The 24,802-nt window shown below is 46.8% G+C and overlaps 4 protein-coding genes and 1 long non-coding RNA gene across 5 annotated transcripts in view; 4 read left to right on the top strand and 1 right to left on the bottom strand.

The window, feature by feature from the left end:
• The first annotated feature begins 10,409 nt into the window (after positions 1–10,409).
• Positions 10,410–12,089, top strand: LOC117893275. The gene is given in 2 exon segments (XM_034799841.1): positions 10,410–11,416; positions 11,418–12,089. Coding segments are annotated over 2 exon segments (1,659 nt in total). The 5' UTR covers positions 10,410–10,417; the 3' UTR covers positions 12,078–12,089.
• Positions 12,090–16,794: 4,705 nt separating this feature from the next.
• Positions 16,795–17,924, top strand: LOC117893255 (phosphoglycolate phosphatase 2). The gene is made up of 2 exons (XM_034799820.1): positions 16,795–17,598; positions 17,647–17,924. Exons 1-2 carry the CDS (start codon positions 16,826–16,828, stop codon positions 17,837–17,839), a joined length of 966 nt encoding a protein of 321 aa, XP_034655711.1. The 5' UTR covers positions 16,795–16,825; the 3' UTR covers positions 17,840–17,924.
• A 684-nt stretch (positions 17,925–18,608) lies between these two features.
• Positions 18,609–19,697, top strand: LOC117893252 (glycerol-3-phosphate phosphatase). The gene is made up of 2 exons (XM_034799818.1): positions 18,609–19,377; positions 19,449–19,697. The coding sequence occupies exons 1-2, from the start codon at positions 18,632–18,634 to the stop codon at positions 19,627–19,629; spliced, it is 927 nt and encodes a 308-aa protein (XP_034655709.1). The 5' UTR covers positions 18,609–18,631; the 3' UTR covers positions 19,630–19,697.
• Positions 19,673–24,802, top strand: part of LOC117893233 (prominin-like protein) — a 139,094-nt gene continuing 133,964 nt past the window's right edge. The window contains exons 1-13 of the mRNA XM_034799790.1: positions 19,673–19,828; positions 19,883–20,262; positions 20,329–20,476; positions 20,550–20,675; positions 20,731–20,918; positions 20,976–21,140; positions 21,199–21,329; positions 21,386–21,715; positions 21,775–21,884; positions 21,946–22,873; positions 22,933–23,066; positions 23,119–23,362; positions 24,740–24,795. Of these exons, the coding sequence (XP_034655681.1) occupies positions 19,896–20,262; positions 20,329–20,476; positions 20,550–20,675; positions 20,731–20,918; positions 20,976–21,140; positions 21,199–21,329; positions 21,386–21,715; positions 21,775–21,884; positions 21,946–22,873; positions 22,933–23,066; positions 23,119–23,296 (2,805 nt within the window). The 5' untranslated portion in view covers positions 19,673–19,828; positions 19,883–19,895 and the 3' untranslated portion in view covers positions 23,297–23,362; positions 24,740–24,795. The remainder of the gene's footprint in view (positions 19,829–19,882; positions 20,263–20,328; positions 20,477–20,549; positions 20,676–20,730; positions 20,919–20,975; positions 21,141–21,198; positions 21,330–21,385; positions 21,716–21,774; positions 21,885–21,945; positions 22,874–22,932; positions 23,067–23,118; positions 23,363–24,739; positions 24,796–24,802) is intronic.
• On the bottom strand, positions 22,879–23,195 carry LOC117893279. The gene is made up of 2 exons (XR_004648803.1): positions 23,109–23,195; positions 22,879–23,044 (listed from the first exon to the last, which is right to left on the bottom strand). It is a non-coding gene; the product is annotated as an uncharacterized LOC117893279 (long non-coding RNA).

Here is a 24,802-nt window from a genome sequence, read left to right as displayed (position 1 = left end):
TAGTGTCGATGGTCATTATGACGGCAAGGGGAGCCAGGCGGGTGCGGCTTGTTTACATGTATGCAAAGTTGAGTCGAAAGCAGGCGAAGTAAAATAACGGCACTATGGCATGATGTGCCATTGATCTTGAATTGTCTTTTTTTTCTGTGAGAGTGAGTGCAAGTGTTAGTGAGTGTCGATGGTCATTATGACGGCAAGGGGAGCCAGGCGGGTGCGGCTAAAGTGAGTGAAAAGTGAGTGAAGTGTTAGTGTCGATGGTCATTATGACGGCAAGGGGAGCCAGGCGGGTACGGCTAAAGTGAGTGAGTGTCGATGGTCATTATGACGGCAAGGGGAGCCAGGCGGGTACGGCTAAAGTGAGTGAAAAGTGAGTGAGTGTCGATGGTCATTATGACGGCAAGGGGAGCCAGGCGGGTGCGGCTAAAGTGAGTGAAGTGTTAGTGTCGATGGTCAGTTTGATGGCAAGGGGAGCCAGGCGGGTGCGGCTTGTTTACATGTATGCAAAGTTGAGTCGAAAGCAGGCGAAGTAAAATAACGGCACTATGGCATGATGTGCCATTGATCTTGAATTGTCTTTTTTTTCTGTGAGAGTGAGTGCAAGTGTTAGTGAGTGTCGATGGTCATTATGACGGCAAGGGGAGCCAGGCGGGTGCGGCTAAAGTGAGTGAAAAGTGAGTGAAGTGTTAGTGTCGATGGTCATTATGACGGCAAGGGGAGCCAGGCGGGTACGGCTAAAGTGAGTGAGTGTCGATGGTCATTATGACGGCAAGGGGAGCCAGGCGGGTGCGGCTAAAGTGAGTGAAAAGTGAGTGAGTGTCGATGGTCATTATGACGGAAAAGGGGAGCCAGGCGGGTGCGGCTAAAAAAGTGAGTGAAGTGTTAGTGTCGATGGTCAGTATTCAAAAAAAAGGGGAGCCAGGCGGGTGCGGCTTGTTTACATGTATGCAAAGTTGAGTCGAAAGCAGGCGAAGTAAAATAACGGCACTATGGCATGATGTGCCATTGATCTTGAATTGTCTTTTTCTGTGAAAGTGAGTGCAAGTGTTAGTGAGTGTCGATGGTCATTATGACGGCAAATGGGGAGCCAGGCGGGTGCGGCTAAAGTGAGTGAAAAGTGAGTGAAGTGTTAGTGTCGATGGTCATTATGACGGCAAGGGGAGCCAGGCGGGTACGGCTAAAGTGAGTGAGTGTCGATGGTCAGTTTGATGGCAAGGGGAGCCAGGCGGGTGCGGCTAAAGTGAGTAAAAAGTGAGTGAGTGTCGATGGTCATTACGACGGCAAGGGGAGCCAGGCGGTTTCGGCTAAAGTGGCGAAAGTGCGCGCGAAAAGAAATAGACAAACACACAAATACAATGATGAACTCCCACACACAAACAGACAAATGCAATTCAAGAACTCTACAAATCGGCAAGCAGTTCCCTATCATTCTGAATGGGAAATGCAAGACAATTAGACTTTAATGCCGTTATCCAAGAGGAGCATTGACTATTAATAGGTGAGTCTTTCTGTTTTTATACTGCTTTATATTTGTTATACTGATTTATTTGTATTTTTATTTCCACTTAGTGAAGTGAAAGACAATCGGGCACTAATTCCCATATCCAAGAGGTGCTTTGACTACTAAAAGGTGAGTTGCTTTGATTTTTCCTTACTTCTTTTACTTTTTTTGTCTTTTTTTATTTTATTTTATACATATATTGTCACAATATTTTGTTTATATTTTTACTTGAATCTTGTACACATTGCTGAATATTTACACTCTGATAAATCTATATTTCGGCTAATCGGTGATGATGCGAATAATTATAACAATAATAATAATAGTGCCGGGTTCCAGCAGGTTTAAATGTCTCAGGTTAGGGTCCCTTATGCTTATGCATATCCTTACGTTGCTGAGGTCATTGCAGACCATATTCTACCATTTTTTGTAACTTGTTCAATCGTGATGAGGCTGTCTGTGCGGAGGACAGGCCTTTCGCTGATCGATTGAGTCATTTTGCAGGCACTGAGTCTGGCGCTTGTGTTGGGACGAGTCCGGTGGGGAGATTCTATGCCCGCAAAAATTCAAACTTTAGACTTTCAGTGTGGTAAAGCGCCCTTTGGTGGCGAGCTTGGTACTTGCGATAGCTATCGTGCTACTATCGTAACTGCCAGGACTTTGCCGCAAAACTTTAAATAAAAGCAGCTTGTGGCTTTATTTTAACAAATAAAATAGCTTTTGTTTAAAAGTAAAATAAGGGACATGAAAAGTTAGCTAAATTCAATTTCAAAACATTTAAATCAGAAATTCTGAGTATTGATTTGATTTTTTTTTTGTTGCTTAAATTTTTTGGAATGCAATTTTATGGAGCTACCTTTCTTTGCTCCCCTTTTCGTCCAAAGTCTATTTTAATTTATCTACAAGTTTGTCCTTTGCTTTTTTATTGTTGAAAATATTTTATTAAGTGCTTGAAGTTTGCTTAAAACAAACACGAAAAACTCTCCCGGAAGTGAAGTGGAACCTGTCGCTCACTCCGCATCCGCATCCGCTCCCGTTCCCTTTTGCTTGTTTTGGGGTAGGGACGAGCTTGTTGAAAATATTCCGTGCTTCTTCGACACTTTGGCTAAAGCCACCCCACCCGCTCAATTGCCACGCCCCCTGGCTCCTACCACCCTGAACAGTCATTTTGTAATGTCTCAGTTTGGGAAATTTGTCGTTTGCACTGGGCAAATGTTTATTTATGTATTTCTTTCGCTGTTGGCACCCTTGCCATGCCCCCGTCCCCCTATTCCCGCGGGAGGTGTCGAGCTGAGGTGTGAAAAGGCGCTGAATTTAACCCTGATAAATATTTCCTGTGGTAAACTTTTTCCTGGCTTTCCACTTTTGTTGAATTTGTTTTGCTTTTTGTATTTTATCGCTCAATTAATTGAGGGAGAGGCAGGGGCGAGTGATAAATCGAGGGGAGAAAACGTCACAAATATTCTGCCATTCAACGATTTCATTCCGAGAGATGCCGTTGCCAGGGGGTTATGGGCTATAAAAAGTCGGATCGACACACACACACACAGGGAGACACACACACGGTTATCGCTCATACATTTCCATTCATTAGACGGGGGACGAACGACAGTGGATGGACAATAACTATGCCCTGGCCACGCCCCATCCAGGCAATTTGTAACGCCTTTTGCTGTCATCTCCTGTCGTGTCGCAAACGGAATGGGTGTCCATAAAACTCTCTGCACCTCCCCAGTCCCCAATTGTCGGCCAAAATTGTCTCCGTTTATTTCGCCTGATAATGTCTCAATAAAATCTGTTTGGGCAGCCAGATACAAGCTATAGTAAGGGTAGGTGTGTGTGGGTGTATAAAAATATATCTGCCATGTTCTGGCCCAACTATTTTGTAATTACAAAAGTTGTAAATTTTTATGAGATATTTGCAGAGCTTCTGTGAAGCCCCACGACAGAGAGGAGCCAATATATTCCATGGAATTTTTGGCATGAAAGAGTTTCCATTTTTATGTGTACAACATCATCTGGTCCTAATTGCTTTTCAGTGCAGCAGCAGCAGCAGCAGCAGCGAATTATAATTATTCGACATTCATTTTTTAATAGGGGTACTCTACTTATTGACAATCTTGCAGCGCGGAAATATTCATGGGTACTCCGCAAATGTTTGCCTGAAGCATGGGAGGCACTCCCCTTCTTGCAGTAACTTTTGTCATTTGCATAATCGCATGAACTGTTTTTTTCTTGTCAACTTTTAACTCACGCAATTGTTGCTCTTTGGCAAATGTTACTTAATTAAGAAGCAACTTTTAACTTAGTTTTTCCTGAGGCTCCCTCTTAAACACAGAATCTGTGTGCGCTGTCCGCCGTCTTTAACTTTTCCGAATGCATCTCTCAAGGCAAAATTGTTTGCTGCACTTTTGCTTATGGTTGGCGCTGCTGCTGCTGTAATAAATAAAGTTTTAATTGGCCATTGCAGATTCGCATTCTTTGGCATAGATCATTGGGATCATAACTTAAGATGCGCTTGCCCACAATTTCAATTAACTATTTTGCGATTGGAATTATGGCAATTAAGTGGGATTCAGAATCTCACGCTCTCGACCTCATCAAAATGCTAGACAAAGCGCCAGAGTTTGTGTCTAGACAACGAAGAGTTGGCCCCCCCACACATAATTGGCCTGGCCATTGATAAAAGTTGAGTGATTTGGTGCAGGTTGTGCCGTGCCGTGCCCCTTGCCCTCGAATACGTGACTGGGACACTCCGAGAGTTAATCGAAAATCGTAAATTTAAGATAATCAATTTATGGAGCACGAAAACCGAATTTGTAGGCAAAAAGTTTTCGATGTTCGGCTCTTGAATTTCCCTGCAACGGTGTGGAGTGTGTGTGTGGAATTTTCGGCATTAAATTCCGGCAGACAAACAAATGGAAAATCTCGAACACTCCCTCCTTTGTCCTTGTCGTTCCGGTTAGCAGGGATGTCTTTCCTTCTAATTTCCTTTTATCGAATTTACGATTTGTTGGTCATGTCATCAGCTTGAAAACGACGACAACGACAAGGATACGCATACCCCAAGGTGGAGGGGTGCGAATGGAAGGGAAGGGAAGGGAAGGGAAGGGAAGGGAAGGGAAGGGAAGGGAAGGGAAGTGTGGTGGGTTTCGGAATTTGTTTTTCCCTTTTGTGTCCATATTTTTTTGTTGCCCTGCTATTTGCTGTTGGTGTGTTTCTTGTCGCTGGCTGGCTGGCTGCATCAATCTTTGATTTGCAAATTATTTTGCATTCCACACAAGCGATTTGTGTGTTTTGTAGTAGTGGCAGGGAAGGGTTTAGGGTCTGCTCGGACAAATTGTCACACAGAAGGAACGTGTGGCTGCAAATCCAGGGCTTTAGCTTAAAGAGCAATCGCAGGATATGTTTCCAGCGGATTTCTTGGGATTTATTAAAGGCTTGCGGCACTTGTGGAGGATTTATGAAAATTATAGCCAGCAGCCAGAATTTATTAGGCAGGAGAAAGGCAACACTTGCGGTGGAAACGTGGCAACATTGTTGAGAATATTTAACCCAACCACAGCACTGATTTCCATTATGTTCCGCAGGGTTTTTATCCGCTCCATCTCTCAACTACTTAGGTGGATAAAGGTGGCTCCATAAATAGACATTTTCATGCAGGATACGTGACCTTGTGCTTCCCTCTGCCGCTGTTGTTGTTGTTGTTGTTGGGGATTACGATTACCGCTCAAGTTTGGGTATTATACCCATGCTCAGTGGGATAGCAACAACAAATTGTTTCGCAAGTTTTGCTGGCAACAAAAAAAGAACACTTGTCTATTGTCTCGTTTATCCAGGACATGCACTCCGACAGACTCAGCAGCTGCAGTCGAGCGCCGACGTCATCGTCTGTTATATGGAGTCGCTGGCGGAATTTGAATTCGGAGTTTTACCCTCCAGGAGCTGCAGTTTGTAAATGTCAGAAGCCGGCTCTTGCGTGGGTGTTCAGGGCAGAAAAAGGTTATGCGGCGCCACATGACATTTGGCAGGCAACTACTGCATGGGCATGGGCATGGCTCCTGCGGCGACAGGCGAAAGATTTCCCCACATTTGTATGCTCCCCATAAATAATCAAAGCAAAGGAGACAAGAGATAACGCCAAGAGTTATTGGCATTGTGGCATTCCGTGCTCAAAGTTCAAAAATTGAATGATGAATGGACAAGTTTATTGACATTTATGACGGGATAATGATGAGGATTTAAGTGATGAATACTCGTGCTTTGAGCAGCAGAAAGACTGCGAATTGGGTCTTCAATTTAGAGCCTGGAGTTGCTGTTTTAAAGCTAAGCCAAACATTTTTCAATCTCTTCCAAGCCAAAGAAGTCTGAGTGCAGCTCTGACAGCCAGATTGGGGCACGTTTTCCGCTCATATGTGACCGCATTTGGCAATCGTTTTTTGGGCTGGTGCTGAGAGTAGCCGGAGTACAGAGAGTACAGCTACCAGATTGCAGTGCGAGGCGAAATAAATGTTTATAATTCAAGGGAAATGCTTGCCAAAGGGAAACAGCAGCAGCAGCCAGCCGGAGCACCCACAATGGCAGCTCCTTCGTGTGTGCTGTGTGCGGATTGTTGCGCTCTTTTTTTGTCTGTTGAGGCAACATGGGAACTGCCTTATTGCCTGGCCGGCACATGTCCGTGTCCTGCATGCGCCAGGACGAACCCCACTTGAGTGAATTGACTTTAAGTTTGAAAATGAATTTGTGCCAGGAATAGCCAGCCGCTGAAACAGATTCCCAGCCACTTGGGAATGCAAATGAAAGTGCGGTCGGGTGTCCGGCTGTATACCGGATAAGAACATTTTGTTGTGTGTACTTTCCCCCTGACGTTCATCCGCAAAAAGAACCCGCTGGGCAACACATAAAAACCAGAAAAGCGAGTCTCGAACATGGCTCCATCATCCGTCATGCCAGCGGATGGGGCTTGGCCGGAGATGGCGCTCAGCTTGTACAACTGTTGACAGCAGCAGCAGGAGCAGCATTCGAGGGGCATGGAATCCCGGCTAAGCTGATTTGTTTAAGCGCGAGGAGCAACACAACACAACACAACACGAAGCGCGAAGCTCGAAGCTTTCCACTCAATGAAAGTTTGCCAAAGTAGCAACAAAGAACACGCGGGTGTCAATGACTTGGTGGTCGTGGTCCTGTCTCTGCTCTTGGATCTCCATTGCGCTGCCCGCCCTTTTTTGCTAATGAAACTGGACAGGGGCAGCGGACGGCTCCGCTGCGAGCAAAAGCGCTTAAGTCAATTTGATTTTGGCTCAAAGAGGGTACACGACAAGAGGCGACACGACAGGATGATACAGGCCAGGGGTAGACCGGTGGCAGGGAGACAAAGTTCAGCTGTCCGTGCGCGTGTTTCCGCTTAAAAGTTTTCTGTTTTTGCCCCAGCTGATGTCGTCAGCGAAAAGAGTCGACAGAGTCGACAGAGAATCCTGTGGACTGTGTGCGGCGGCTAATTGAGATTTAATGACGATGACAATTTGATAAGCGGATTTGCTGCATTGTTCGGAGCAACCCAAAAACAGCAATCGCAGTGACGCCAACACTCCGTCCCGTCCCTGCCTGTGGTGACGCTGTGGAATAGCGCTCTAAATGGAAACAGTCATTGGGATGCGATGCGAGGCGATGTGGAGCGAAGACAATGCAATCACATGAGCACTTTACGGGGCAGTGAACAAAACGAAGAAAACTTCTAGAAAGAGTCACAGTCGGGCAGTGGAAAGAGTCACAGTCGGCCAGTGGAAAGAGGAGCGGGAGCGGGGAGCTCTTGCTGGTCCACGTCCAAGGCGCCACAGCCAGACAATAGCTGTAAAATAACTGGAAAAATTGAACCAAAAATTGAAATAAAAGCGATTGTGATTGTGATTGTAATTGAAATTGAAAACCCCGAGAACATGGTGTTGCTGATTCTGACTCTGTCATCAAAAGGAATTCAATTTGAGCAAAATTCCTGGAAGAGCAAAAGTTTTCTTTTAAATTTCTGAAATGTTATTTAGAGCACAAAAGTGGTCAAAGGCAAGGAAATTGCACAAATGTAACTAGCAAAGAGCTAAGCTCCTGCAAGTCTTCAACTAAAAATGAAAGAACAAAACTAACAATAAATTTCACTGCAAAGCTGCGACTTTTTACCTTTAAAATGGTCATTCCAACTGTCAATGGATAGATAGATATTATTGGTTGCATTTTTCTTTGATTTACCCACCCAATTATTATTATTTTTTAGGGAAGCAACAGACCCATCAGCTGCTCTCCAACTCTGCATAGAAAGTGGCCATAAATTTGACTTTTCCACCTCTTCAGCCTGCGAACTTTTTACCCCTTCAATCGGGGAGACTTTTTTGCCCCACTTTTAGGGGTCAAGGAGGGTTTATTTGAACTGTCAATAGCATTTATATTTTCTTACATTTAACCACGAATTTTGTTGATTTTTATTGAGATTTGGGCTGGCTTTTTTCCCCTCTGGGTTCTTGCGCTTTGATGTGGGTTTGGGTTGGGTCGCACTCGCATTTATTTATAATTATTATTGGCATTTTCAAGAACGAACCCATCCATTCCCATTCCCATGCCCATGCCCTGCCGCTTGAACGCTTCGTTTTGACCCTTTTTTAGTGGCCCCATGATAGCGGTCTAAAGCGCTTTGCTCTCTGTGTCAAATGAGTTCTGATAAAAAACACCGAATAAAAATAAAAATTTGTTCAACCATCAAAGAGCGCACAAAATGGTTTTCGCTCTTCTTTTTCGCTCAACAAAAAAACTTTTCGCTTGTCACTTTCGCGCTTTCAATTAATGCGACAAATGTGTTTGTCTTTCGGGATGTTTCCTTTCACTTTTCGCAGCCCAAAGTTTGCCTTTTTTTCTCTACATGACAATACGTGACTCGTCCGTGTCCAATGACTTTACAGAAGTGGCTTTGTTATGCCATTTTTAAAACGATTCTTAGGGTGCAAACTTGGACAGTTTGCTGTGCGACTTGGAATCAATTAATATGTTTGGCTTGCCGCAGTGAAGGCCGATAAGCCAGCATTCAGCTGTTTTCCCCACAAGTGTAAGCGGACGATGTAGACCAGACCACTTTGAAAAATTTAATGTCCACAAACTGTCATAAAGTGAAAATGCACAGCAAAAGCTGTAAGCACAGCGGGGTAAATGGAATGGATATGGGACGGGCACTGCCTGCCACTGTGGTGTCGAGTGTGGAGGCAGCTAAAGCTGTCAGCTTCAAGAATTTAAGTTCGACAGGGAGCGAGCCAGCTACTACTTGGGGACTGCGTGCTGTGTGTGAAAAATACACGGTGCAAAAAAGGGGTGTCAAAAGAGGCTCAAGAAAAGTCGCTAACAGGCCCACAAATTTTCTATAAAATTGTGAAAACTATTAGCTTAAAATTATGCATTCAAACTGCAAGTTTTTGTATATATTTTAATGAGTTTTTGGCTGCTTTTTGTTAAGTGTAGAGCAGACAACCGCAGGCTGTAAGCGAGGCGAACATGCACACATAAGATGTGTATATAATATATACACACATGAATAACCCCTTGGTCCTGCTTGGTCCTCCGACATATCATCGCATATTCTGCACATCTTGAGGGCTGCTTCAGGGGTGTTTGTGTGTGTCCGTGCTCTTGGTGGGCGTTTACTTGGGTGGGGCGGAGCGTTGACTGTCATTTTCCTGCGCCTGCAGCTTTCATTAGTTCAATGTCAATGTTGTGTTTTGTGTCTTCGCCTTGGTCCTGAACCTGTTCCCGCTACCGCTGCTGCCATTTGTGTGTGTCTGCTATTTGCTCTCTCTCTTACGTTGGTTTGATTTTGTTCTTTGCTTTTACCTTTTTTTTTTTTTTTTTAATTTTAAGCGCATGTTGTGTCCTCCGTCCGTGCCACCTGTCTGTGTGCGGCAACATGCTGCTGATTAAATGACAAAAGCAAAGCTGCAGGTGTCCTGCATTGGAAATACTTTGCACCACCATCGCCACCCGCTGTCTGTGGGCTGTAAGTAACGAAATGCAAATTAAAATTGCTTTCTCATGCTGGCAAATGCAATTCCAATGAAACATCCAGCCATCGATGGCAGAGTTCTGCCTTAAAGAGCCTCTTCCTGCAACACTTTAACTTGCCCTTGACTGTGGTTAGTACTTGCCGACATTCTGCCATGCGGAAGTTGGGCCCAAAAGTGCCGCTGCGCCTATTGCCGTCTACAAAGCAGTTAGCAAAGCAACCGATGATGGCCATGGCAACAACTTCATGGCAGTCCAGTACAGTCGCATGCAAACTTTATTAATTACGCGCCCCAATGGCCAAGAAGCCCGGCAAGACCACGCTGTGGCAGGGCGTCCGGGAGTGGTGGCGGGAGGGGGGCTACTTTGGCAGTCCGATTTCCGCGAAAACTTTTGCCGTTCCGTTTACTATTCTTTTTTGTTCTGTTTCCAACTGGAGTTTTCGTCTTCTCCCTAAACCATTTTCCACATGCAATTTGCACCGAAGAGCGAAAATCAAACAGAATAACTTTTTTTTTAATTAAAAATTTAGCACTTTTCATTTGGGGAATTACCAGGAGGGGGGCTGCCATCACGTGGCAATAACAGCAGGAAATGGAAAAGGTTGTGGGCTAAATGCAGTTCAATGCGGCATTAAAGTTGATTTAAATTTGATTCAAATTTTGGTTGCAAGTTGAAATCAAAGCAGCCACAGAAATAAAGCAAGTTGGCAGCGCTTTTCCGTGCAACCCTTTTCCGTGCAACCCTGTTCGCCCAAAAGTGTCACATCATTCGGCACAATTTTTGCAGCTGTTTTAGAAATAAGTTTTCGCTCCCTACTGGTAAGCCACGTGGCCAGCTTTAATTTTACACAAAATTAATGAAACTCTCCGCAGCTTTCATTCAGAAATGCCAAATAGTCCACAAAGCAACAAGAAAGAGTTACCTGAAAGCCACTTGAACAGTGAGTTGACGCCACCGCAGCTGTCGGAGATTGGTTTGGCCACCAGCAGCCGAATGGCACTGTTGCAGCAGCTAAAGGAGCGAAGCACCGCCAGCCACCATGACGAGCTCTTCATAAAGCGGCCCGTGTTCGGCAAGCCAAACTTGCAGCTGGGAGAAGCCCAACCCGTAGTCGATCTAGTGGCGGAGGAGAACCACTTGGCCGTGGGCGCTCAGATGGGAGCGCTGGAGCAGCGTTTCACTCACTTAATGAATGGCGTGGAAACACAGCGCTGGATGTGGGCAGAGTTTGCCTTGTCGTTCATAGACGAGCCCATAGTGGCCAGCGCGTGGTACGATCTGAATCGGTTCATGAAGGCTGTTGGCTGCCGCATTACGGCACGTAGCATGCCGCGCCGCTACTGGCAGATGGTGCGTCAGGCGGTTGGCAAGCCGCGTCGCTTCTCGCAGTCGTTCATTGACGACGAAATGGCCGACTGGCAGATGGGACGCGAGCAAGTGCGGCAGCTGCAGCAGGGCAGCTTCAAGCAGAGCAAGGACACTGTGCAGCTGCTGCCGAGTCGCATACCCATGCCACTGCCGATGGACGCCAAGGTGACTGCCTTTCTGCCGAAAGGATTCGGCCACGGGGTCGTCGTCAAGCACGAGCCCAAGGATAACACGTATCTGGTGAAGCTGAGCATCGGCGGCGGCGCGAAGACTTGGCTGCACCTGCCCGACACCCAGCTGCATGGCGAACTGTGCTGCGAGAGTCTGCCGCTGTCCATTATGATGGCCGTCAGCGATAAGCCGAAGCCCCAGGAAGTTGTCGTCAAGCCGGAGAGGGAGAAGGACGCAGGCGCAGGCGCAGGCCACCTTCTCGAGTGCCGGCTACAGTCAGACGCTGCTGGAGTCCGTGGTGACTGTGATGAATCTGCTGAGTATCAAGGAGAAGACCGTGCGCGATTTTACCGCCCTGAACAAGGACTTTGAGTTGCTCACCACGGCTCAGGCGTCGGGTCGGCGCGATCCAAAGGCCATGCCGGAGCGTGAGGCAATGCAGCGTCGTGTTGCCGCTCACATGATCACCTTGCATCGCGTCAACGATGATCTGCTGGAGCCGCTGCGTGTTCTGCACCAGTTTCTGCACGAGCACAAGGACGTTGAGGATCAGAAGGCCAAGACGCTGTCGGCCAGCGAATGCTTCCAGCAGTGCCGCCTGCAGGCCGATCTGGATCTCAAGGCGGCCGAGACACAGCTGGGACTGGTGGTCAAGTCGGATGCCACCCGTGACCTGATTCGCACACTCCACACGCTCCTCTATCTGTTTGGCGCGCTGAGCGGTGAAAGTAGCGCCGACATTCGCACCATTATCGATGACATTTTGGCCAGCACCATGGAGAATCTGCCGCCCGTGCTGGCAGCTCAGTTCAAGCAGATGATTGGCCAGATTTCACCCATCTGTGAGTCCTTTGGACGCGGTACAGAGAGTACCCAACAGCAGGCTGGAAATGCTGCCCCTCAGGAAACCCCTCGACAGAGCATCAACCCAATTTCTGTACAGCAGCAAATGGACAACTTTGACGACACGATGGAGCCAATGCTGTACAGTCTTTTCGAGGAATAAAAAGCGCAACAAAATAAAGCTGTGGCCACAATTTTGTGGCATAATTAGAAGCCATTGAGAGAGCTTTTTGCGGTGGAGTTTAGTGCCATTTAAGGCGTTCCTTGTGCACTTTTTAATGCCCCCAAAAAGGATATTGAGCTGTGCTTGGGTAGCCGCCAAAAAGGTGCTGCGAAGGTGCCACACATTGGGCAACAAATAAGTGTCAGGGGTGCCAGTAGCTTGCATCGACTTGAGCCTGCAGGAATATTTAAATTTTTCGGTAGCATTTCAGCTTCCATTTGCCACCAAGTTGCACTCAGTCCCGGCCCTGCCCATAAATTCGAATTGAAAGTGTTTTGCTATTTTTTAATTAGCTGTTGGACTGAGTGCTGCTCGCTCGTAAATTGTGCGGCCAAGTCCGAGCATTCGTTGGGACGCCATAAAGACATCATTAATATGCCCGCAGCTGCACTGCGTTTTCCAGCAGCCGCTTGGGGGCAGGCACGAAAGAAAAATGATCAGCAGAAGACCGGGTGCTGTGTGTGTGGGTGGCCATTTGGCTTTGCACATGAGGATAGCTCCCCCTGGACAGTGTCCACTGCCTCAGATGGGCGACTCGTAAATATTTATAATGCATTGCAGATGCACAGGGGGGCCAAAATGTAACAAATGGCAGCAAATAAATTGTCCCAGCTTGGTCCATGGACATGAGCTAGCTCTGAGCTATTTTCGGTTGAAGTGTGCCACAGATAAGTGTGCCACGCGTGCTAAATGGTTGCCAATATGCCATGCCGCACCCCCCTCGTACCGTAATGCATTCCAGATGACTTAAGTTTTTTGTTTGCTTGACACTTGATCATTAATTATATTTGCGCGTGGCGGGGCATCGTTTCAACTGAATTGAATCGATAAATACATAACTACTTAAGTACAAACACACACAGACACACACACACACACACACACACACACACATGGACATGTATAGCCCTGAAAGCAATCATATAAAAACGCCAACTTAATTGATTAACGATGGCGCTGGGCGCTGGCATGGCCTGGCCATGGCTTAATCCTCATAGCAAAGAAACTTTCGCTTCTCCTCCCTGCCTGCACCATTTGCTTTATTAAATTGTCATCTATGGCTGGAGCTTTGCTGGGTTATGTTTTTGGCTTCTCGCTTTCGCTTCTCGCTGGGAATTGGGTCAGAAAAGTGCGCGCCTGCCTGCTGATTGGACTTGTGGGAGGGAGTGGGCGTGGGCTTCCTTATCCAGAAAACGCTGCTGCTGCTGCTCCTCTTTTGTGTGTTGCCATGGGTCTAAGTCTGAGCAGTTATCGCGCTGCTTTCTGCGAATGTTACACGGGGGAAAAACAACGATGATCGACGAGAATGATGCCTGGCATTAGGTGGATAGCTTTTTGGGATGAACAATCGCTGTAGCTTTTATCCACGATAAGTCTCTGATGCTTTTTGTTACCTCAAATGCTTCTGCTTTTAATTTTTACCCGAAATTGCCAGCCTCTGTTGCATTTTGCATACAAAATTCATATGCCCAACGCCCTAGAGGACCTGGAAACTGAAGCATTTTGTGGTCCTGTAAATCAAGGCGTGTGTGCCCGAGGGCGTGTGTGTGTGGAAGATGATTTATGAAACGGACAGCAGTTTGCTGACACTGGCCCCGGTCAGCGCGTGAATACGAATGCAAATGTGCAACAAAAAGTGGCTGCCGCGGGCAAACAATTGGAGGGCACAGCCGGTGACGGCATTGATGGCACAAAGCGGAAATAATGGCTTGAGTTTGGCTTCGGTTTGGTTTTTGGTTTTGGTTACATTTTCGCTTAACTTATAAATTAAATCCATGATTGACGTTGCGTGCGGCGGCTGGACGCTGCTTTAATTATGACTGAAATATTATCTGTGATAAATATGAAATATTTAACGGACATGCCAGGCAGCAGCTAGCGGCTCCTACTTGTATTTTATTGGAGCATCGGGTGCTTTGGGGCGTTGTAGAATATTCTTTGAGCACTTTTAGCAGCTCTGCTTAAGGCTTAATTATTTAACTAAATTTCCATGCAGTTGGTGTCTGCCCTGCGGAGCGTATTTTGCGCACAGAGAGAGAGCCCCAAAACGGACGGACTTCTGGCCAACAATCAGAGTTGGACACATGCGATAGCCTTGCCACTCACTCACACACACACACACACACACACACACACACACAAACGCAACGAACGCCTTCAGTGGATATGCAAATCGTTTATTTATTCAACTGCCATGTGGCCAGTCAGCCTTCGGGTGGGGCCTTTTGCTGTCTGCACTGCATAAAAGTGTACAAATGTGTGTGTGTGTGTGTGTAGCACCGCCCCTCCCCTCTTCATGTTTGTTTGCCAGTCAGATCTGGCATCTCTCGAATGAGTTTTTGGGGGACATTTGCAGACACAAATTATAATGTGCTATAATTTGGTTTAATGTACGCACATTGAAGCCCCAACCGCCGAGCAGCAACAGCAAAAGTCCTTTTATTGCCCCCAAGGCTGATGCTGTCACTGCTGGCCCTGTCCCTCCTGCTGCTCTGTGGCATTGCTCATACGCAGCGTGAGCCGGCAGCAAGGGATTCCACCTAACGATAAGCTTGTTGTTTGTTCCATGCAGCATTTATGCACTGCCCAAGGTGCAGCTGCTCGTTGCAGCATTTTAAAGTTATTCCAAACATAGATAAAGCTTAGAGCCCAAAGTGACGCTTGAAAGACAAGCATCCTGAAGCGATTCTCTACCCTAAATCCACTTATGGGGCTGTGCATAATCCTTACGGCTTGCATAACCACTCCAAATCGAAGAGCACTCGTCTCGTGTTTCAATTGTCGGTTGAAGCTAGTAAACGCTGGGTTTATATTTATGGAAATTTACTTGGAAACGCACACAGAAGATGGCTCATCCGTTTGGTGGCTTGTGTTGCACACAACAACGTTTCAATTGTGCTTAACATTTTGGTGCTAAGCTTGTGCAATGCAAGTCCAAAGCTGCCCATCCTTCAGCACTTGTAGAGATTATGTCACTGGGGCAGAGAGGAGAGAGAGGCTTATGGAGGCAGTCGTGGTGCTGCCGGCAATACATTTTCCACAAATAATTGCGCCTGGTGACCGACGCAGCTGTTGATGCTATCTGGACAAAGATTTATTTAGCAGCTATCGGATAATTTAAAGAGAAAAGTGATAGAAAAAAAACCCTTAACATGATTTAAGCAACTGTCGATGCCCCCAAGCTGCCACTCCCCTCACTCCATTAGAGTGGCTTGTGGCAGTCGCTGATTAGCATATAAATCAAGTGGATTTCAGGCTACGTCTCGAGGTATTAATTAGGGCAAGACAACAGGCAACAGTGGGTCCATCCCGCAGGGTCCGCACAGGGCGGTCAACAAATTAACTTTAGTCTTGTAAACTTAATAAAAAAAGTTAACGTTTCGGTTGTTCGGTTCTTGCTTTTGCTCGCTGTCTTTTTGTTGTGTGCTGCGCATTGGAAAAAAGTTTAGGGCCAAAACTTTGTGCTTAAAATTCCTCATCCCTCCTACCCTTCCGACTGTTGCTGAATTGTTTTAGCCATATCAATGCATTCCATGTGGACTTGACATCCAATGTGTGCCCCCTGAATCGAATAAATTGAGAGGAACAAAAAATGTAAAGCGTTTTTCCATGGAGAAGCCCCGGGCCAGAGGTAGTTGGAGAGGCAGGAAATGTTGCTCTTTCTTTGAGTAATAATTTATAGAAACGTTGAACCCTTTGGTGCACACTTTTAATTAACATTTAATGCAAGCAACTAATTAGTTACGGCCACAGCTACACCACAAAAACGAACTCCAATCTATGAATTCGATTTATTTAGCTGCCAAGTTCCGCGTTTCTTTTTGCCTCTCACGCAAATTACCATATCTGAGGGGGCAGGCCGGATATCTGTGCTCTGCTCTGGTGCCTGAACTGCCTCATTGGCTTTTCGCTTTTTGTTTTCTGCTTTCTGCCTTTTTCGCTTTTGGCCCGCGGGGCAGCAGCTTATCCCCAGCACGGACTGGCTCCCTCCTGCGTGCTGGCCAATTTGCGTTGACTTTTTCGCTGTTTTTCGTTTTTAGAGCTGTAGAATTTTCGACCGTGGGCCATGCAACAGAGATCCGTTAAATTGCGGCAGATTTCAAAGCCGAATAGCTGGCGGCTGACTGCGATTTAATGAATTTATGTCAAGGTGCGGCGCACCCAACTCCCCGGCTCCGGCTGTGGCGCTGGACAAGTGTCGGATTTGGTGCTCGAAGGCGACAGCGACTGTCAACAATAAAGCCTGAATGCCATTTTAATTGGCGCTTCGGGCGTTGTCTGCTGACAGCCTGGTCAAATGCTGGGCTCCAAAAGCCACCCCCTGCAGCAGCTCCCACGGGAATGGGTGCTGGCTTCCCCTCCATTTGGCCAATTAAAAGTTGTCCGCGAGATCTGCACCACAGCCAGCTCCTGGTGTCTGCTGACTGGTGCCAGTTTTGGCCAAAAGTAGCAAAAGTTTTAGTGAATTAAATGCATCGGAAATGGCAAAGTCCGTGGCGGTTCCTGGGGACTCATCGTTGGCTTAAAGGTCAGGGCTTCCAGGCACAAAACTTTGCAAGCCAAAGCAAAATTTCACGAGAATATTTACGGCTTTCGCTTGGAGCTAGATTTTCCCAAGTTTGCCCCGATTTTAGCGTCACAAAACATTCAGCACACACATCGATTTGGGTTACGTTTAAGGATCGAGAATGAATTTTGCTTTAAGCCGCAAAGTGCTGCACATGGGCGGTGGCCGTGTGCTGACGCCCAACACTTTCAATGTCCGCCAATTGCTGAACACCTTCGACACGATCGTCTACGCGGCGGATGGAGTGCTGTGGCGCCACGAGGAGGCGCTCAGGGGAGCTGCCGATACATTCAATGCGCTGCGTGGCATGGGCAAGAATGCTTTCATTTGCACCAACAATTCCTCCTCCTCCTGTCGCGATCTGAGCAAGAAGGCCAACAAACTGGGCTTCATGGTGGCCGAGAATGAGATCCTGTCCTCCGCGCAGGCCCTCGCACGGTTCATGAGGGAGCGCAAGTTCCAGCGGAAAGTCTACATTGTCGGCGGGCAGGGTATCAAGGATGAGCTCCAGCTGGTGGGCATCGACAGTCTGCCGCTGGACATGGCCAGCATGCAGGAGAATTCGATGGCGGAGCAGGTGCAGAAAATGTATTTCGATGCGAATGTGGGCGCCGTAGCCGTCGGCATGGACAAGGACCTCAATGTGGTGAAGCTGACCAAGGCGAGCATTTATTTGCGGAACAGTCAGACGCTCTTTGTGGCCACCAATCGCGATCGTGCGTTTCCCGTGTCCGCCGATCGACATGTGCCCGGTGCGGGTGTCATGGTGGCTGCCATTGAAGCGGTGGCCAAGCGTCCGCCCTTCACCTGCGGCAAGCCCAGTCCCTATGTTTGCTCCCATTTGATGCGTCAGGGCGTCATACAGCCAGCGCGCACATTGATGGTGGGCGATACGTAAGTTTCTGTCTGCACTGACTTCCCCTTTTCATGCATTTTCCACAGCATGTACACGGACATGCAATTTGGCTACAACTGCGGCTTTCACACGCTACTCGTGGGCACTGGCGTCAGCAGTCTCAAGGATGTTCGCACTGCTCAGGCCTCGAAGCAGCCAATGGTTTATCAGCAAATACCCGATTTGTATCTGCCCAGACTCTCGGATTTGTTGCCCTTTTTACACTCGCGCAATCGATAGGCAGACACCAGGAAGAGGTTTCTCCTTCTACATTTATTCAACTCAGAATTCTTTATTGACTCTTCTACTGTCTTGGCTGTGGCACCTTTGGTTCCTCTATGTTTAACTGCGTATCTTTGTTTTTGTTATTAAATTTATGTGGCATTAATGAGGCTTCCAAGTCACACAGTTGACGCCTTATTGGAGCATCTTAACTGTGGAACAGACAGCCGCTGATCTTTATTATTTCTTGGTGCTTTTCGTGCTTGGTTTTTGGTTGAATTTTGGGTTTTTATTTCACTCGCTGGCTCTGCTTTATTTATCAACAAAACTCTGATTAGATCCTGCAAACAAATCAATGAAAATTCGTAAATTATTCTCACTCATTCAAGGTACTTGTTGTGTCTTGGATCTTTCTACAAATGATCGAAAATTCGTAAATTAATTGCAGAAATAGGAGGTACTTTGGGTTGGATTTGTCATTGACAAATGGTTTTTGGTTAAGTGCTTTTGGGTTATGAATTTGGTTTTTATTTGACTCCCAAGGCTATGTTTTAATTATCCATAAAACTCTACTTAAATTTGGCAAAAAATCATCATAAAAAATCTTCAATAATTTGCAGACATTCAAGGTACTTGTTGGGTCTTAGATCGTGCTCGATCTCCTTTACGTTGGTACTTTTCTTTCCCTTGCTTTCAAACCTTGCACACAATTTTCTCCATCTTAAACTCATCATCTAGTACTTGCTCCGTGCAATGTCAAGTATTTTTCACTTTGAAACACCAAAAATCCGAGTTATCCCATGCCAAGCCATGTTCAAGCGCAGCTGCACGGATCTAACCAAAATACCCAAAGACAAGGTGCGCCAGTGGCTGTCCACCATCGAGTCGGTGATCTTCGATGCTGATGGTGTGCTGTGGCACTTGAATCTACCCATCGATGGTGCGGTGGAGACATTAAATATGATCAAGAGCACGGGCCGGCAGACCTTTGTGGTGACGAATCATTCGGGTTTACTCACCCACGAGCTGGCCGCAAAGGCCACACAATTTGGCTTTGACCTGCAGGAAAGACAAATGCTGAGCTCGGGCGTGTCCGTGGCCAAGTTTCTGGGCTCCAAGGGGTTCAAGAAGAAGGCCTACATTGTCGGCGAGCCGGCCATAGTCGGTGAGCTGGCCAAGGAGAATATTTGCAGCTTTCTTGTGCCCAAGGAGAAGCTGCTACAGCCCATGGAGCAGTTTGCCAAGGACATGCACCTCGATCCCGAAGTGGGCGCCGTTGTCATTGGCAAGGATGAGGGCTTCAATGTGCCCAAGATAATACGCGCCAGCTCCTATCTGCAGGATCCAAATGTGCTCTTTCTGGGCACTTGTCTGGACACTGCCTATCCCGTGGGCAAAGATCGCATAATTGTGGGTGCCGGTGCCATGGTGGCGTCCATCAAGGCCATCACTGGCCGCAAGCCACTGATACTGGGCAAGCCGAATCCCTGGATGATCGATCAGCTGCTGCAGTCGGGAAAACTCAAGCCAGAGTCCACGCTAATGGTGGGCGATACGTGAGTGTGGCAGCAGTTAAATCTTGGCCATGTCTCAGCTGTAATGTTTGCATTTTTCTGCCTCCCTGCAGTCTCTATACGGATATGCTGTTTGCCAGCAATTGCGGCTTTCAATCTCTGTTGGTGGGCACGGGCGTCAGCACGCTGAAGGATGTGCGTTTATGTCGCAACTGCGAGGAGCAGCTCAAGAGGGACATGCTGCCAGATACTTATTTGCCTTCATTGGCACACTTGCAGCAGTTTCTTTGCTAAACTCTCTCTCTAAACTCTTGTCCGTGCCTTTGCTTTGATTTTGCTGTTACTTTTGACACGCCCACACGCTGACACACGAATATAACTTGCCATTTATTTCAAATATACAAAATACAAACCAAACCATAAAAATTAAAGTGTGGTGTCTGCAAATGCAAGTCCAGGAATGGATCCACTGTCTCCATCCGCACTAACATAGGTGAGGACATTCCGCATGGCACAAATCACCCTTTCAATGTGGGTTTTCCTCTAGCTTCAAGACGGTTATGTCCAAATATAGAAAAAGAAATCAGCGAAGAAGAAGTCTCAGTGCTGGTGGCAACATCAGCCTGGCCCTGGCTGCCCTGCTGCTGCTCTTTGTGCTGTGGCTGCAGCTGTGTGCCGCACGCAAAATGCGACCCAAGAGAGCCGCCCGTGCGGGTCCACAAATCTGGCGTGAGGGTTACTCCGGCGATGGCACCACGCACGAGCAGCTGGGACAGGTACACTTTCCGCCCGTTCAGTTTTCCAAATTCGAGCCGGTGATGAATTACACAACGCGAGAAAAGTCCACGAGATCGCTGGATGGTCTGTTGAAGTTTTCACGCACTTTTTACGATCAAATATTTCCACTCGATCCGAGCGTGCCCAGAGGTGAGCAGCGGCAAGGACTCTCCTCTTTGGGTTGAGTATTTACATTTGGTTCAATTTATTCGCCAGGCTATTTGCAGTTTGTGGGCACGGATCACATGCGAATGGGCCCGAAGGTGGATAAGAATGATTGGGCCGCTTGGCTGTCTGCCTATTGGATGTTTTGGCTTTGGGTCATCGTCCTCGTGGCACTCATTATCCTGATGCCCTTTCTAGGGTGAGTGGAGCACTTGGCCGTCCCCTGGCAAGACCTTTAATGTTTAATTAGTTTAATTTGCTCGTTGGATCAGCGTTTTGTATTGCTGCTTTTGCTGTTGTCGCTGCCGGCAGGGCTGTCCGCCCTGCATGACGGTGGAGAATCGAAGACGAAGACATATCTTGGGCGGTTGTCTGGCTCTACTCATTATACTGATCGGGTAGGTAATGCTGCGCAGACACTTCTTTGCTTCACTCTCAGTTCACTTTCTTCAGTTTGTGCATGGCTTTGGCTTTCTACTCGAATGGTTTGCTGGAACGTGGCCTGGCCAAGACCAAGACAACGCTGGAAATGGGCAGCGTGGACACTTGCAATTTCCTCTACTCCGTGGAGGAGCATGTCAATCATTTGTTGAAGAAAAACTATGAGGAATTGTCCACGCATCTGGTGGCCATGATCATGAGTAACAAAATTCCATTTGCTTTTGCGTTTTAATCATCTTTTTCCTATCCCAAACCAGATGCACCCCAGCACATAGCTGCGGACCTAAACGATGCTTCGGATGCCAATTCCCTTGTGGAATTGGATCGTATATTTAGCAATTTTGAGTACATATCAGGCGTGCTAGAAAGTGCAGACTACACTGACAAAATGGTCAGGCTCACGGCCATGCGTTTAAGAGATGGTACGAGCTGCCAGTTAGAGTCCTTTCCTTAACCCCAACAATTGCCTGTCCCACACAGCTCTGAGGGGCGTCAAACGTGACGTGAACTTTGCGGCAACTGTACTTTGTGGCAGCATGGAGTGCATCAAGTTTTTGGGTCGCACTGAAATCGAATATCTCGACACCTCACGCTGCTTGCATCCGGAAAAGGTGTGTTTGGGTGTGGAAATTGCAATTGAAATCTCTCAAATTCGTTGCCCATTTAGATGCCCGAAATTTATAGCATTCTGACCAGCATGAAGGCACTTATCGAGCATATGCACCGGCCCGGGGAGGCACTCGAAAAGCTGCACGAGATGACCGTGCTGATTACAGAGGAACTGGAACGCGTCGCTGGACCCATTATTCGGGACATACAGAACGGAAGGAAGTTGTTTATAGCGCAGGCAGATCGCATCAATGAAATCATCGACGTGGTCATCAGTGACATTCATTTGTACACGCTGCGCACCACGCGGGCATTCGATGATCTCTACGATAGGTTCAACGAGACGCGGTACTATGCGGTGCTGTACATCTCCGTGTCGGTGATTGTGGTATGAAAGTCATGGCATTGGCATTCCCCTAACTAAGCTCTGGCTGCACCTTTATTTAGATCTTGACTCTACTGATCTTTGCCCTGCTTTTTGGCAGCTTTGGCAAACGAGTCACTGGCGTGGAGGATGGTGTCTTCAGCCAAAAGATTGGTTCGTACTTTTTGCTGGTGTGAGTCGCTCGTTGCCTTTACTTGTCCCTTACTGAGTGAACCTTTTTTGTTGCCTTGCAGCGCCATGGTGCTGATATTCTGTGTGGTATCCATTATGCTTATGATGAGCCTATTCTATGTTGTGATTGGCGCTGTCGCTTATAAAGGCGCCTGCGCGCCGCTTTACGCACAAAAGTCGGCGCCAGCCATGCCCATCGATGAGCTCAGATCAGAGAGCGAAGACGTGGATCAAGAGCGGAGTGGGGGTGCGGCGCCCAAGCTATCAAATCTCATCATCGAGTGTGAGGGTGAGAATATGATCTTCAAGTATTTGCGTGAGAATCGCATCTACGATGTGGATGACATGGTGCGCATGCGCGTCATGTCCCCCATGGAGTCAAATTTTGCGCTCTTTGAGGATGTGGATCTATCGAACTTCACCCTGGTCACCGAGGAGGATAAGGAGGTTTACATGTCGGTGTCGAAGCAGGAGTTGGGTCTGATACATCCCTCGCTGTGGTACGATCATCTGTGCTACGATTATGTGCCCATTCCTTTTGATAATTTGGCACTGGCGCTGAAACGAATGGCCAAATCATTGTCGTGGAACAACTATCGTGGGGCGAGGTCTGCCTTTGAGAATGAATACATAAATCTACTCACATTCTATTGGGCATACGCACCCGCTCTGAATCGCCATATATCCGAATTGATTACAGTCGTTGAGGATGTTGATGAATCGATTCTCTATCAACATTACAACTTTGGGGACAGTCTGCGCATACTGCTGAAAAATATTCTAAGCACTGAGATATTTATACGCGATCTGGGCAAGACGTATCTGGCGAACATTGGCAAAAACCTAACCGCTGTGATCAATGAACAGATCGATGACTACATCAAGATGGTTGTCTATGATGCCAACCACGAGATAGGAAATTGTCAGCCGCTGAGTTACATTTATGATCGCAGTTTGGACACAATTTGCAGTGAAATGGTTGACCCCATAGTGAGTAGTTTTAGTTTATTTATTCAACGTTGGATTGTACATGTAACGATGTGTGTTAGATTGGCTATTGGCTGGGCATTGTGTTGTCTGCCTTCCTGCTGATGATTGTCCTGTGTATAAGCCATCGTTTGCAGTGTGTGTACCGGCAGATACACTTGAAGCCATATGTGCCTGTTAAGGTGACATCAACGAGGTGCGTTATGAGTACTTTAAAGTAGCAAAATTATTACCAGACTTACCCACAGCTGTCCATTTTGCATGACGCGATCGCAGAGGCTAGCAGCTGGCGGTGATTGTGGCTGCCTTCCTCCCAGTGGCACAATTATCGATGTGGAATTGGCGCTTGAGGCAACGGCAAATCATCCCAAAACCAACAGGGACACAACAGAGTCCAGCATGGATGGCAAGAACAAGTTAGATTAGCAAATGGCAGAGAGACATTGTTCAAAATGGAATTTCGGAGTGTATTACGGCCCGATCAAAGCCACTGTGAGTGTTTACTGTGTGTCCTGGCATGACACAAAGTTTGTGGAAAGTTTAAACGTTTCTTGAACGGGAAAACTTTAAGCACTTTGCCTCGTTAATTACATTTTTGACACCCAACAGCTTCGTTGGTTCGCACAGACAAATAATTAATTAGCAAACGGGTCAACACTTTGTCGTCGAATCATGTCACAAAAAACCGAACCAAAATGCGTGTCATTTGTCAAAGGTTCAGCATGGAGCGAGGGAGTGCCCTTGGCTGGACTCGACACTTACTTGTGTTCCCGAAACGTTAATCCTGGGCAGCATTAAAAACGCATCAAGCAGACAAAGTCTGCAGCAAAAAAGACTCTACTTGTATCTGTGTTGTTGACATTATCAGGCAGCTGATTTATTGTCCAACACAAGTCATTGTTTCGAGCAATCATCGGTGGAAAAGGTAAAGAAATAGCAGCCAGGGGAATGCCTCACCGCAGGGCTGTCACTCTCAGGAAACTCCTTTTCAAGCATTCATAAATATCTCCGACTTTCCTGTGCTTTTTCCTGTCTTAATCCGCTGCTCCTTGTGGCCCTAATTATTTGTGGTTATCGCAAATCCCTGTGTGTGGCCCTCACGTGCCGCCCGTTATTCTCTTGGCAAACGTTGGGGACTGTCTCTCTCTCTCTCTCTCTCTCTGTGTGTGTGTCTTATTGTTATGGTTATTATTTAAATTCCTTTTGGTGTGACTTGTGCATTATTACCTGGCAGCGTTAAGTCTGACTTAAGTCTCTGACATCCGGACAACGTGCTTTGCCTGCGTAAGAGGTCCGCCTCTCCCACGTTCCTGTAACAATTTTGGAAATGCTTCTTTATGGCTTGGCACTGCCTTGACAATTATTATCCGACAGGCAACGCCCACAAGGTTTGCCTTAATTGAATGCCAAAAGTGTGCCGGAGAGCGTCCAAAGTGCTCGTTATCGTTACCTCTCCCCGAACTATTTTCAAATCTGTGGAAAATCTACGCCGCGTTTTGCCCATTATGCGGCGCCACTCAAACAAATGAAAGATTCTCGTGGACTTTTGCTCATCATCATTTATTTTTGCTCAATTTGTTGAAATTATTTGTGACGACTTTTTGGTTACGTATTCGATACAACTATAGTTACAATTTTAAAGCAGAACTAAGTCTAAAATAAATAGATTTTTTTTATTTATTTTAATTGAGAGAAGCAACAAAATGGGAATTCCAAGCCAAAGCCCTTGGGGTTTCGTTTGGTTTTGAGTTTCCAATAGTTAAAATTTATATAAATTATAATAAGAGTATTTGTTTTATTTAATTTTTTATTTTATTTGTATTTTTTATGCATTTTTTAACACTTTTTTTGTATTTTATTTGTTTGCAGGCGCTGTGGTCTGACTTTGAATTCCCATTCCTGGACTTAATTTCAATGGCAAAACGGTACATT

Source organism: Drosophila subobscura, chromosome J (assembly GCF_008121235.1).
Source record: "Drosophila subobscura isolate 14011-0131.10 chromosome J, UCBerk_Dsub_1.0, whole genome shotgun sequence".
Taxonomy (NCBI): Eukaryota; Metazoa; Arthropoda; class Insecta; order Diptera; family Drosophilidae; genus Drosophila; species Drosophila subobscura.
The sequence above is the reverse complement of the archived record's forward strand: the minus strand, read 5'-3'. Positions and strand labels throughout refer to the sequence as shown.